Consider the following 13,489-nt stretch of genomic DNA (forward strand, 5'->3'; position numbering starts at 1 on the left):
CCTCCCCACGTCCCACGGGATTCCCACCCCCGGCCAGCCCTTCCCAGCAGCTCCCTGTGCCACCGGGATGGGTGACACGGCGACTGTCGGGGTTCAGATACGGCAGCGACTCGGGATGGCCTCGGGGCTGACAAGGGTCCTGGAGGGTCCCGGCACAGCTCCAGGGGTCTCGTGTCCCCGAGCCGGCCCGTGGTGGCACATGGAGGGCCCCGGGGTGTCTGGCTCGGGGGGGCTGCGCAGGTGACAGCCGCATCCCGCGGGTCCCCGGGGAACACCCCGGCCGCACCCCCCGTCCGGACACAGCACCGGGGCCGCCCCCAGCCGTGACTCAGGGAGGGCAGGGAGGGGCTGGGGCGGGAGGACGAGGAGGAGGAGGAGGAAGAGGAGGAGGAAGGCACCACCCCCGGCACGCCCCGCCGCCCGGTGTCTGTCCGTCCGTCCGTCCGTCCGTCCGTCCCCGCTGCCCGTGCGCAGGGGCGGAGTGATGGGATGGCGATGGGATGGTGATGGGCAGGTCCCACCTCGCAGGTCCCCGGTATCCCCCACCGGACCCCCGAACCCCTGTCCTGGCACCCCCGGGCTGCTGGGGCACGGTTGAGCCCCCCCACCCCTCTGCCAGCGCCCTGCCAGGGATTGGGGCCCCCGGGTAGCGCAACAGCCCCGTACCCCTCCCTGGATGGAAACCAGCAGGGGCTCCCCCCGTCAGCGCCCCGACACCCTCCTGACCCGACCACGACCCCCACCCCAAGACCCTGCCTGACCCCCCGGGCGTGTGGGGTACAGCTGAACCCCCCTCTTCCCCTCCGCCAGCCCCCCACCAGTGCTATGGGTTGGGGACCCCCCCTGGCAGCCCAGCACCCCCATTTTCCTCCTGGAAATCGGGGGAACACCCACCGGAGGGGTCACCCACCCCAGCCCCCTGCGCTGCCCCGGCCGGAGGGGTCTCAGCAGCCCTCAGAGGGGAGGGGTCTGGCTGTCCCCAGGCCGGGGGGACTCAGGGACACGCTGTGCCCGTGGGACAGCGCCCAAGGCCCCCCCGAGAGGAACCTGAGCCCGCCGGGGGGGCGGGGGGGCCGGGATGTATAAATGCCGCTCCCGGCTGCGCTGCCGGGCAGGTGCCGGCGGGCACCCACCGAGAGCCACGCGGGCTCCCCGGGCCCCCCAGGACCCTGACCCACTTATTCCCCCCGCGCCGTGGCCCGAAAGCCGAGCCGGCTCCGTTTCGGGGGTCAGTTACAGCGGCCGGGCGCTCGCGGCTCGGGTGTCGCGGCTCGGGGGGCCTCTGCACCCCCCGGCGCGGGCAGCGCCAGCCCGGCATGAAAAAGTCATGAGCAACCAAAGCTGGGGCTGTTTGCGGGAACAATAACCGGGCACCGGGCTGACACCGGAGCCGGAGGGCCGGGGGGACGGCGGCGGGAGCCGGCGCGGCATCGCCACGGCACGGCCAGACCCCGGCACGGGGGGTCGGGGCACTTCGGGGGGCCCGGGTGGTGACAGAGCCCGTCCCCGCCTGTCCCCAGTGGAGCGTGGCCGAGGCCGGGGGTCCCAGCAGGGTTGGGGTCGGAGTGGGGACTGTCCCCTACACCGCTGTCCCCTCCTGCCCCCCACGCCCCCATCCTCTCCTGTCCCCCGCCAAGGGGCCGGACCCTCATCTCTGCCATGAGCTGCAGGCGGGCTCAGCCCCGAAGGAGCCCACGCCCAGGGGGTTGGCTCCGGGGGCTCGGGGGCGTCCGTGACCCCGATCCCCAGCTGCAGGAGGGATTTGGGGCCACAGGACAGATGGAGGCCAAGGGCCCCAAAGCAGGATAAAAGGTTTACGCTAATCAAAATGCCTGGCTAATTGGAAAAGGCGCTTAGGGGCTGGCCGGGAGGCGGCGCGGCTGGAGGTGACCCGCTGCTGAATCAGAGGGGCCGGTAACCTTAACCCGCCGGGATCGGAACGGATACGCCGGCCCGGATCGGGTTCCCACCCAAGTTTTCCACCCGCGGCTCCGCCACAGCAGGACAGGGCCGCGGCGAGGGACGGTGGCGTGGCCGGGGGCTGCCGCGGTGGCCCCTCGCCCGGGCGCCCCCGGTGCCCATCGCAACCCGGCCGGTCTCTAATCGCACCTGCGGGTAATCGAACGGGTCGCAGCCCCCCGGGGCCCCGTCCCGCTCCGTGGGTCCGAGGCAGCTCAGCCGCCCCTGCCGCGGGCGCTCCGTCCGGCCCCGCCGCGACGCCCGGGCTCGGCAGCGCCGGGGAGCCCCCGCCGGCCCCCGGGGGCCGCCCCGCCTCGGCGGAAGATGCCAACGAATGGGATCCACCAGGTGCTGAAGATCCAGTTCGGGTTGATCAACTGCGAGAGCCGGTACCTGACGGCAGAGAGCTTCGGCTACAAGGTGAACGCCTCGGCGCCCAGCCTCAAGCGCAAGCAGATCTGGACGCTGGAGCAGGATGAAGCCGACAGCTCCATCGTCTTCCTCAAGAGCCATCTGGGCCGGTACCTGGGCGCCGACAAGGACGGCAAGGTGCGTTGCGAGGCAGAGCAGCCGGGCCGGGATGAAGGCTTCAGCATCATCACGCAGTCGGACGGGCGCTGGGCGCTGCAGTCGGCCCCGCACCGGCGCTTCTTCGGCGGCCGCGAGGACCGGCTGTCCTGCTTCGCCCCCAGCGTGACCGAGGGGGAGCTCTGGACCGTGCACCTGGCCATGCACCCCCAGGCCAACCTGCTGAGCGTCAGCCGCCGCCGCTACGCCCACCTGAGCGCCCACGAGGACGAGATCGCCACCGACAGCAACCTGCCCTGGGGGGTGGACGCGCTCATCACGCTCTGCTTCCAGGACAAGAAGTACAGCCTGCGCACGGCCGACGAGCGCTACCTGCGCTGCGATGGCACCTTGGTGCCCGAGCCCGGCGCTGGCACCGGCTACACCCTCGAGTTCAAGGCCGGCAAGTTGGCGTTCAAGGACTGCGACGGGAAGTACCTGGCACCCACCGGACCCACCGGCACCCTCAAATCCGGCCGCAGCTCCAAGCCGGGCAAAGATGAACTCTTTGACCTGGAGGAGAGTCACCCCCAGGTGGTGTTCACGGCGGCCAATGGCAGATATGTCTCCATCCGGCAGGGTAAGAGCTCCCCACAGCCCCCCACCCGCTCTCTGCCCACCCAGGGACCCCCACATCTCCATGGGAGCACCCCTGGGACCCTCACCCCGGGGGAGACCCCACAGCAGTAACCCCACAGCGCTGTGCCTGCCTGGGGGGTTCCCACAGCCACATTCTGGGGACGTGGGGGTCCTGTCTGCCTAGGGGGGGCTGAGGTCAGTGAGGATGGAGTGGGAGCTGCTGGGGGGTGGGCAGGGCTGGGGGGGGAAAGCGTGGGTGTGTGTGTACATACGTGTGTGCATGTGCAGGGCTCTGTGGGCGTGCACGGGGCTGTGTGTGTGAACACGTGCAGGGCTGTGGGTGTGCACAGGTGTGTACGTGCACGCACACACACACACACACACAGGTGTGCCATGCTCCGTGCTGCATCCACAGGCTCACACATGTGCCTGTGCATGCCACACACGATGCCCTGTGTGCACACACGTGTGTAGAGCCAGCGGTCGTGACCACAGGTGAGCAGAACCCTTGTTCGAGACCCAAGGGACCCCACTCGCTCCCAGGTGCCCCCCAGGGACGGTGCCACCCCAGTGCCAAGCAGCTTAGTGCCGGGTGACGAGGGGGACCAGCTATAAATAGGGGTTTGTGACCAGATGGACACGGCGGTGACAAGCTGATTAACCAGCCCAATTAGCACAATTGTTCGCAGGAGGATTTGGGGGGAGGGCGAGGGCGGCCATGGGGTAGCAGTGGTGATGGCTGAGGTGGACAATGGCTGGAATGGGATTGGTCCTGATGGCCAGAGCAGGATCGCTGCCAAAGGCCACAGTGGGATCAGTGACTGGGGACAGAGTGGTTTTGGTGACAAGAGCCAACAGAGTGGAACCGATACCCATGGCTGGAATAGGATGGGTGCCAATGGCTGGAATGGGACAATGACAATGCGCTGGGCTGGAACTGGTCCTGATGGCCTGAGTGGGACTGGTGACAACGGCTCAATGGGATTGGTGACAATGGCCAGAGCGGGGTCACTCATGATGACTGGAGTAGGACTGGTGCCAACTAGTGCCAAAGTGGGATCGGTGATGATGGCCAGACTGAGGCTGCTGCCCAGGGCCAGGCCAGGACCTGTGCCAGTTGCTGGACCAGGAGTGGCGCTGATGGCTGGAGTGTGAGCAGTGCTCATCCAGAGCAGGACCAGCACCAACATCCACTCTCCCTCCAGGTGTGAATGTCTCGGCAAACCAGGACGAGGAGCTGAACCACGAGACCTTCCAGCTGCAGATTGACCGCGACACCAACAAGTGTAGCCTCCACACCAACACTGGCAGCTACTGGACCCTGGTGGCCCACGGGGGCATCCAGGCCGTGGCCACCGAGATGTGAGTGAGGCTGCGGTGTGGGCTGGAGAGATGGTTTGGGGGGACACAAGCGCCCCCAATTCATGCTGTCCCTCTGTCACCAGCGCTGCCAACACCATGTTTGACATCGAGTGGCGCGGGCGGCGCGTGGCCCTGCGCGCCAGCAATGGCCGCTACGTCTGCACCAAGAGGAACGGGCAGCTGGCAGCCGTCAGCGACACCGTGGGTGAGTGCTGGGGGGGACAGGGGGGACGGGGGGTGCCCCAGGGTGCTGAGGCCTGGGTGCTGTGCAGGGGAGGACGAGGAGTTCACTCTGAAGCTGATCAACCGCCCGATGCTGGTGCTGCGGGGGGAGCACGGCTTTGTCTGCTACCACCGGGGCTCCAACCTGCTCGACTCCAACCGCTCCGTCTACGACGTCTTCCACATCAGCTTCAGCGACGGCGCATACCAGATCCAAGGTGGGCGAGGGGAGCTGTGGGGTGGGGTGGCCCTGGGGGTCCATCCGGCCTGCACTGACACCCCCCGGGACTCTCTTCAGGCCAGGGCGGCAAGTACTGGTACGTGGCGAGCAGCGGGTCGGTGTGCAGCGACGGGGACCTGTCCGAGGATTTCTTCTTCGAGTTCCGGGAGCGGGGCCGCGTGGCCATCAAAGGGAAGAACGGGCGGTACCTGCGCGGGGACCCTGCGGGGACCCTGCGCGCCGACAGCGAGTCTGTGCTGCGGGCCACGCTCTGGGAGTACTGACCCCCAGAGCCCCCCCTGCGGCCACCTCCGCCACAGGCACCCGCCTGACCCTGGCAAAGTGGGGTGGTGGCAGCGGTGGCACTGTCTGTGGCAGCTGTGCCCCCGCAACTCATGGCATTAAAGTCACCTGGATCACACCGGGGCACCACCGTGTCCTCCTTCGCATCGAGATCCAGCCCTGTTTCCCTCCCAGGAGCGCACAGACTCCGTGGAAGGCTGATCCGGGGGCCAGTGGGATGCAGGGACCCCCAGGGGTGCCGCACGGAATGCGAGGGTCAGCAAAGCAAAGCCACTGCAGGCAGGAGCCCGAGGGGGTTGCTCCTCTGCCAGGCTGGGGGAGCAGGGGGGTAGCCCGAGAGCTGCCAGGACCCTCGGGGAGGATGGAAAGGAACAGAGCCAGGCACGGGGTGAGCAACAGGATCGTTTTCATGGCAGACGACAGAGTTACAGACAGTGGAGAGGTGCGGGAGGGGCCGGGGCCGGACCACGCCGCACCAGCATGGAGATACGAGATCATTTATAGAAACAACGGGGGAGCGGAGACCCCCTCCCCTGCCCAGCAGAAAACGGGGCTCCCCCGGGCACAGCACCCTGTTTGTCCTGATCCTGAAGGCGGCTCGGGGGGCTCAGCCCGCGGCCGGCCCGGCTCGGCACGGCCACTACACTACCACGGATCCACAAGACAGCGCAGCCCCGGGGGGCTGCCCCGGCCTGGCCGGGCTGGGGGGCGGCGGGACAGGGCTGGGCCAGCCCAGGAGCCCCCGCTCCGCCACCGGAGCCCCGAGACGCCCCCGGTGCTGCCGACAACACAACCACGAAACACGTACAGACACACCCCCCACCCAGACCGCCGCCGGCCCCGCTCCTGCTCTGGTGGGGTGGGGTGAGGTGGGGGGCTCTCCCGTGGGCCCCCACCCCGGCCGGCGGGGTTTGGGGCGGGCTGGCCGCCCCCCGCTCACAGCAGGACCAGGCTGGGGTTCCGCAGCTGCCGGTAGATGTTCAGGAGCTTCTCGGCCGTGGCAGAGCCCTCAGCCTCCTCCTCGCCCGGGGGCGGCTGGTCCCGGAGGGTCTGCGCCTCCTTCAGCAGCATCTGCGGGAGGGGGGCAGGGGTGAGGGACGGGCTGGTGCTGGGGTCCCCAAGGGGAGGGGATCGGGGGGCTCACCTCGTGGTTGGCCTGGATCTGACGCAGGTACTGCATGCGGAGGTCGGGGGGTCCCGAGCCCTGCGCCGCCTGCTCCAGCACCAGCGCCTGCGCAAGGCAGGGAGGGAGGGAGGGTGCTGGGGGAGCTGGCAGCAACCAGCCCCAGGGACCCCAATCCCAGGGACCCCAGCCCAGGGACCCCCAGCTCTAGGAGTCCCAGCCTTGGTAGCCACAGCTCCAGCAGACCCCAGATCCTGGAAGCCCCAGCCTTGGGAATTCCCAATCTCAGGGAGTCTGAGCCCTGGGAAGCCCCAATCTCAGGGCAGCCCAAGCCCCAAACCTGGGACCCCCAGGTCTGGGGACCCCCAGCCCCAGTGGTGCTGTTCTGTCACACCATGGTGCCACAGAAACGTCCCCCACTGCACACCAGGCTCCACTGCAGGGGTCTTAGGGTCACTTGGTGTGCCCCTGCCCCAGGGGGGTACCTGTATGCGCCGGATCACGGCGTGGTGTGTCCTGCACATGTGGGCCAGGGATGGGCTCTCCATCAGGATCTCCACAGCCTGGATGGGACCCGCAGGGCTCAGATCATTCATGGCCACCTGGACAGTGAGAGCAGTGTCACCCTCTCTGGCAGTGGGGGGCCAGAACCCCTCCCCACAGGCACCAGGTTCCCCAGAAGGCTCCACACACCCCCAAACCCTCCCACTCTCCCAGGAGCAGTTGCCCCCAGCCCAGTGCTACCAGGTGAGCCCTGGCAGAATTAACACTGTCACTCATCACCCGGGGGACATCTGAGCTCTCAGGTGCAAATCCACCTGTGCCAGGTACATGGGGGCCCCTCAGGTGGGGTCAGGCAGGACAGCTGGGCAGAAATCCCTGTTTTCCCTGTGCCTTTAGAGGGGAATTTTGCCTGGGGTAGATTTACAACCCAAATCCAAGTGCATTTTCTAGAACCAAAGAAATGGGAACATGTGGAGAGGGAGGGAAATGACCACAGCCTTTGGGAAACCCAGGACTGGGAATGCTGCTAAGCCCAGATGAGAGGGTCAGAATGGCGTGGCCATGCACCCACTCATCCCCCTGGCTCCAGGAAGGAGCTGGGTTTTTGGGACAGGGAGCTTCCCTGCAGGCTGACCCATTCCTTGGCTCAAGGCTAACCCATTCCTTGCCTCTCGGATGAGCAGCTGGACGTGGCCACCGTCGGGTGCCATGCCACACACCGATGCCACCTCCGTGCTGCTCAGCGCCTCGGCCCCGGGGTTCTCAGCCAGCAGCCAGCGCAGGGTGGCACAGCAAACTGGGACATCTGGGGACCAAAGGACAGAGCAGAGATGTGACACTGCTGACAGTGTGTGCCCGTGGCAGCCCCTGATGGGGCAGAGATAGTGTGTGGGGTGGACCCCCCCACACTGGGACACACTGAGCTTAGCCATGCCACTGCCACACGTGCCAGGCAGCCCCTGATGGGGCAGAGATAGCACGGGCTGGACCCCTCCACACTGGGACACACTGAGCTTAGCCATGCCACTGCCACACGTGCCAAGGCTGTGGTGGGAGCAGTGGCGTCACACAACCCTCTGTGCCCAAGGGAGGGGCTGTGACAGTGACACCCTGCCAGCACCCCTGCCCCAGGAGCCTCTCTGTCACTCCTAGGATCCTCCTCTCCAGGGACCCACCTGTTTCCGAGGTTTTGAGAGCATTTTTCAGCAGCTCCGAGGACACTCGGATGGACGCTGCCGAGGGGGGCAGGTTCTCCTCTCCTGCGGTTTTCCCCTCCTTGGGTTCAGTCTGTTCCTGGGACACTTTGAGGAAGGTCTCCACAGGGTCTGAGGGGGCAGGGGGGGCGTTGGGCCCGGGGGGGCTGCTCCCGAAACGGAGGCACTGGAGCATGTCAATGGTGCATTGGCTGAGGGGCAGGCAGATCCCCTCTCTGTCCGGGGACAGCAGGGGCGAGTCGTCGGGCAAGAAGTCATCCAGGTCCTCGGAGGAGTCGGAGCCACTGCCCAAAATATCCCGTAAACTGTAGTAGAGGGCACAGGAGATGGTCAGAGGCAGGTCCAGCTTGGTGTCCGCAGCGGGGCCGAGGGGCAGCGTCAGCTCCCGCTTGTTCCCAGGGAGCAGCTGGTCAATGGGGAAGGTGAAGGTGGTGGCCGAATCCATGGATTCCTCCTCTAAGGCACAGGGGCTGGTCAGGAGCTGGACACAGAGGGTCCAGCCCTCCTCCAGGCTGTACTCGCTGCAGTTTTCCAGCAAGCAGGAGATGGTGATGGTGTCCTGGAGCAGGAGGCAGCTCCAGTTGGCAGTGACTGTGCAGGCGATGGGCTTGTGGCCCTCGTGGCTGGAGAGCAGCGCCGCGCTCACGTTCATCACCTGGTTCAGGCTGGCCAGGGCTCGGTTCCTCTGGTCCACGGCCTTCTTCAGGAAGGACACTCTGCAAGGACAATGTGACAGGGATGAAACAATGGGAGGGACGCCAGCATGCTGCCAAGCTGAGTTGCTCCTGGCGTGATTCCACCACAGGAAACCCCCAGCTTCTCTGCCATGGCAGCCACAGATCCATGTTCCCATCAGAGCTGACCCTGTGGAGTGGCTCTGGACAGCCAGACCTCAGGAATTCCCCTGTGGATGGAGGGGGGGGCTCACCCACAGCCCCTCCCCACACACAGCCAGCCATGGAGGATGGAGGCATGTGCCTGCCCTGCCTGTTACTGCCGTCTTGGCACGCGTGGCAGGCGCCTGGCACCCTGCCTGTGCCACCTTCTGCTGCCATGGCTGCCGCTGCCAGCCCGCCCACAGCGCTGGGGGTGGCTGTGCCATGGGAGGGGGCTGCCCTCAAACAGTGGTTTTATATTATCGAGGTTGGGGGGGCTTCCCAGCCATGAAAGGTAAATGCTGGAGCAGTTTTCCAAGAGAAAAGCTCGAGAAGAGATGGGGGTGTTCAGCCTGGAGAATAAACGGCTCCAGAGAGACGTTAGGGCCCCTTGCAGTGCCTAAAGGGGCTCCAAGGGAGCTGGAGAGGTACTTTGGACAAGGGCCTGGAATGAGGGATAAAGAGGAATGGCTTCCCACTGGCAGAGGGCAGGGTTAGATGGGATATTGGGAAGGAATTGTTCTCTCTGAGGGTGGTGAGGCCCTGGCACAGGGTGCCCAGAGAAGCTGTGGCTGACCCTAGATCCCTGGAAGTGTCCCAGGCCAGGCTGGACAGGGCTTGGAGCAATCTGGGATAGTGGAAGGTGTCCCTGCCCACGGGGGTGGAATGGGATGAGCTTTAAGGTCTCTCTTACCCAAACCATTCTGTGATTCCATAATTAATTACTGGCAATGACCTGCACAACCCCGAGCTTGGTGCCACCTTTACCTCTCTGAGGTGTCCCCTATCCCCGACAGCAGCTCCTTGATCCTCCGGCCGATCTCAGCAGGGGTCAGCTCCACGTCCGGCTCCTCGGGGCTGCACAGCCCACAGGACACCAGGCGGCCCTTGGCCGACAGGGCCAACAGCTCCGACTCCCCTGCGGGCACAGACGGCGCGGATCAGGGGCCAGGAAGGGAGCAAGGCCTTCCTGGATGGCTGAGGTGGACAGGGAGCAGCATGGCACTGCCTCTCCAAGGCAGTGGGATATGATGGAGACAGACACGGATCACCACAGCACACCCCACTGACACAGACCCCCAAGAGGGGACAGCACCCTCTGCCTGCCTCTCCCCAGCCAAGGCCAGCAGCACCAGTTGTCACACAGGGGAGCTGTTGGTGGCAAAAGCTCTGTGGGCAGCCAGTCCAACACCTCCTTTTTGGAGCAAGCCTGATCTGAGCTGGCCTGGGGCTGTCTCAGGCTGCCCCATACAGGGAGCCCACAGCTGCCAGGGCTGGCCAGTTCCTGCAATGCCAAGCTGAGGGACTGGGAATGGGCAGGGAAGAGCAGGAATCACAACAGACAGGAACAACTGACAAAACCAAGGAGAGCCAACAAGGATGAAAGATGGAGCCCCACCCAACCCACATGGAGCTGGAGAGAGGAGAGGTGAGCTCCCACCCTGCTGCCCCCAGTACCTTCCGAGGCCCGAGAGGACAAGGAAAGAGCCACGACGCTACAGATACTCAGGCTGGCCGGGGACAGCACGGGGGGCAGCACGCCGGCGCCGCTCTCCGTGTCCTCGGGGTCCGAGGAGTCGCCCGCCCAGTCCAGGTCGACGGCCGAGATGTCCGAGTGGGTGCTGTAGTACATGCGGGAGCCGCTGCCGCAGGCCGCGCACAGGATGGGCCCTCGCAGGTAATATTCCCTGAGCTCCGGCACCGTGGCCTCCTCCCGCTGATCCGCCTTCACGGCCACCATCTTCCCGTAGTGGCCCACGGCCACCACGCAGTCACAGCCGGGCTCGCCCGCGGGCGGCTCGGCGTCGTCGGTGTCGTCGTCGTCGGCCGCACGCCGCTCGGTGCGCAGCGCCCCAATGAACACGATGGGCTCCTCCAGGTGGTGCAGGATCTTCACGGGCGGCGCCGGCGTGGACACGTCGCGGCAGCCGTCGGCGGCGGGCGAGGAGCTGAGGGCTTTGAGGGGTACGGAGCAGAGCTGCCCGTCCGGGAAGCCGCACAGGATCATGGGTGACTCCAGCATGGCCACGTCGATGCCGAAGAGGAGGCTGAAGAGGGGCTCCTCCAGCACGAAGCCCCCCGAGCACCACAGCCCCTGGGTGCCGGGCGCGGCCGCGCAGCACAGCACGGGCAGGAAGCAGGAGGGCGGCGCGTCCCCCGCGTCCCCGGGCGGGCTCCCGGGGCAGAATTCCACCTGGCTGACCTGCCGGTACGGGGGCCCGTCCTGCTCCGGGCGCGGCAGCTCGTGCAGCCGCATCCACCACTTGCCCTCGTCCTGGGCCAGCGTGATGACGAAGGTGCTGAGCAGGGTGAACATGCTCAGGCTGGCGTCGGGGAAGATGCAGGCGTCCGCTTCCACCGGGAAGACGCCGGAAGGGCCGTTGCTTTCTTGGCCGTCGCCGTCCGTCTGCTCCATTAACCTTTGGGAAAACAGGGAAGAGCTCTGAGCCAAGCCGTGGGGAGAAGCCAGCGTGCGCCTTGGCCGCCTCTTTGCCTGGCCCTGGGAAGTGAACTCCTGCAGGAGAGCTTTTAGCACCGGCAGAGATGGATCCAGAGGCTCACATGGCAGGCAGGGCAGCCCAGGGATGGGGTCACCCCTGCTCACCTGCTCTGCTGCTCCAGGGACACGCAGTAGATCCCGCTGTGGGCGCACAGGATATAGAGCTGCCGGGGCTGGGGCAGCAGCTCCACGTGCCACACCTGGTCGGGGCAGCGGAACACAGCCTGGCAGGGGGGACACAACCAAAAGTCACCTCCCACGGCACCCGCAGGGGTGGCAGGGACAAGGCGGCTCCCTGCCGAGGGAGATCCAAAGCGATTTCCAGGGACAAAGGGATCCCTGGGCAGCACCCAGCTGGGTGTTCCCGGGCAGGGGGTTGGGAGAGGGGCTGAGGCAGCCTGTCATTCCCATTCCCTGAGGGGAAGGAAAACAGGGAGCAGGGTACGTGCTCTACTTTGCCGAGCGGGAGCGCAGTGTGGGAGGCAGATCCCGCTCTTACAGCGGTGGATTTCTTAGAAATGATAATCAGAACAAATTAACAAAGGCAGCAGCGTGTCAGTCAGGGCGCTGTGACAGTGGGGACAGCAGCCAGGCCTGGGGGGAGAGGGGAGAGAAGCCCCTGTGCTGGAGCCTCTGGAGTCTGATCCAATGTGTGTCCCACAGGACTGGGAGAGGGGCCAGCTGGCAGCACCCCCAAACCCCAACAAACCCCAAGGCAAAGGGTGCTGCTTGTAGGGTTTGCTTGTTGGATGCTGACTAAGGGAATCCAGGGATAGGGAGTGGGGGCAGGTCTAAGGGATATCCCCATGGGATGGGGGGCACAGTGAACCCCCACCCTGCCAAGCCCCTCACCTTGAGCACTTTGCCCTCCTGGTCGTACACGTAGACGAACTCGGTGCCGTTGGAGAGGTAGATCTCGTTCTCGTGGCACAGCACCCGCGGCTTGCCCGCCACCAGCCCCCCCACCGGGCAGCAGAATCCGGCCAGGTAATCCACCCTGTGCCCCACCTGTGCCATGGTGCCGGCCTGGCGATGTGGGCAGGGGACACCGAGGGTGTGAGGGGCTGAGCCAGGACCCCCGAGCGGTGGGCAGTGTGTGGTGACACAGCCCTGCAGAGCCCCACAGCCCCTTTCCCCCCTGAATGAGAGCCTCAGACCCAGCCCCACAAGCAGCCCCCTCCCAAGCATCAACCTCAGCCCCCCATTCCCACAGCCCCCAGACCCCCCACATCACAGTCCTCGTACCCCAGACCCCCCGCCCACCCCCCCCCCCCCCACACCTTCTCCCCCTCCCCCCCATCCCGCCCCCCCAAATCCCTCCCGGAGGGGCCGCGGGTACCGGGCGGGGGGCGCGGGCGGCTCCGCTTTACGGCTGCGCGGCGGCCGCCGCAATGGGCGGGGGGGAGTTTACGACAGGCCGTAAAGCGGCGCGGAGCGGGGAGGCGGCTCCGGGGCTCGGTACCGGGAGGGGAGGAACCCCCGCCCCATGAGTGATCCCCCATCCCGGCACGGGGGGAGAAAGGAGCGAGGCGATGCTGGCGACAGCGGCTTTATTGACAGAGAGAGGGGCCGGGTGCGACCCCCGAGGGGGGCAGAGACCCCCCCGAACTGACCCTGACCCACGGGGATGGACCTCCAGACGTCTGGCTGAGCCTCCCCAAGCGATGACCCTGAGCCCCCCGGCCTGAGCCCCCCGGCCTGAGAACCCCCAAGTGATGACCCTGAGACCCCCAGCCTGAGAACGCCCAAGCGATGACCCTGAGCCCCCCGGCCTGAGCCTCCCCAAGTGATGTCTCTGCCCCCGTTTTTCCGAAGCCCCCAAAGCGATGTCCCCAGCCTGACCCCCCGAGCCATGCCCCTGTCCCCCAGCCTGGCTGAGCCCCCGGCCGCCGTCCCCGCCCCGGGCCCGGGGAGGGTCGCTCACTGCGGGGCCCCGGGGGCTCTGCGGGGGCTCTGCGGGACCCCTCCCCGGCGCGGGGGGGCCGCAGCGCCCCGGGCCCGGCTCAGCTGCTCCACGGAGGCTTCCAGGTGGGCGAAGCGATCCGAGAGCCGGCCCAGCTG

General features: G+C 66.7%; 2 protein-coding genes across 3 annotated transcripts; one reads left to right on the forward strand and one right to left on the reverse strand.

The window, feature by feature from the left end:
* The first annotated feature begins 897 nt into the window (after window positions 1-897).
* On the forward strand, window positions 898-5,330 carry FSCN2 (fascin actin-bundling protein 2, retinal). The gene is made up of 5 exons (XM_041485716.1): window positions 898-3,106; window positions 4,311-4,467; window positions 4,551-4,672; window positions 4,740-4,907; window positions 4,988-5,330. The coding sequence occupies exons 1-5, from the start codon at window positions 2,284-2,286 to the stop codon at window positions 5,191-5,193; spliced, it is 1,476 nt and encodes a 491-aa protein (XP_041341650.1). The 5' UTR covers window positions 898-2,283; the 3' UTR covers window positions 5,194-5,330.
* Window positions 5,331-5,601: 271 nt separating this feature from the next.
* FAAP100 (FA core complex associated protein 100) lies at window positions 5,602-13,142 on the reverse strand. Of its 2 annotated transcripts, XM_041485718.1 has the most exons (10): window positions 12,768-13,142; window positions 12,281-12,454; window positions 11,534-11,652; window positions 10,387-11,348; window positions 9,697-9,847; window positions 8,015-8,769; window positions 7,508-7,644; window positions 6,821-6,937; window positions 6,357-6,443; window positions 5,602-6,283 (listed from the first exon to the last, which is right to left on the reverse strand). In XM_041485718.1, the coding sequence occupies exons 2-10, from the start codon at window positions 12,443-12,445 to the stop codon at window positions 6,149-6,151; spliced, it is 2,628 nt and encodes an 875-aa protein (XP_041341652.1). In that variant the 5' UTR covers window positions 12,446-12,454; window positions 12,768-13,142; the 3' UTR covers window positions 5,602-6,148. The 2 variants fall into 2 exon arrangements, with proteins under 2 accessions (XP_041341652.1, XP_041341653.1); XM_041485719.1 differs by lacking the exon at window positions 12,768-13,142 and having other exon boundaries at window positions 12,281-12,613.
* Between the last annotated feature and the right edge of the window lie 347 nt (window positions 13,143-13,489).

Source organism: Pyrgilauda ruficollis, unplaced genomic scaffold (assembly GCF_017590135.1).
Source record: "Pyrgilauda ruficollis isolate IOZ18807 unplaced genomic scaffold, ASM1759013v1 scaffold72, whole genome shotgun sequence".
Taxonomy (NCBI): domain Eukaryota; kingdom Metazoa; phylum Chordata; class Aves; order Passeriformes; family Passeridae; genus Pyrgilauda; species Pyrgilauda ruficollis.

Excerpts from the sequence above, each read along its gene's own strand:
- FAAP100 (XM_041485718.1), bottom strand. The coding sequence starts at position 12,445 with ATGGCACAGGTGGGGCACAGGGTGGATTACCTGGCCGGATTCTGCTGC. Across the intron at positions 11,653-12,280 it reads AGGAGGGCAAAGTGCTCAAG|GCTGTGTTCCGCTGCCCCGA; the intron begins GTGAGGGGCTTG and ends CCCCCCTGCCAG. Across the intron at positions 6,938-7,507 it reads TCCAGCTGCTCATCCGAGAG|GTGGCCATGAATGATCTGAG; the intron begins GCAAGGAATGGG and ends CTCACTGTCCAG.
- FSCN2 (XM_041485716.1), top strand. The coding sequence starts at position 2,284 with ATGCCAACGAATGGGATCCACCAGGTGCTGAAGATCCAGTTCGGGTTG. Across the intron at positions 4,468-4,550 it reads CAGGCCGTGGCCACCGAGAT|CGCTGCCAACACCATGTTTG; the intron begins GTGAGTGAGGCT and ends CTCTGTCACCAG. Across the intron at positions 4,908-4,987 it reads CGGCGCATACCAGATCCAAG|GCCAGGGCGGCAAGTACTGG; the intron begins GTGGGCGAGGGG and ends GACTCTCTTCAG.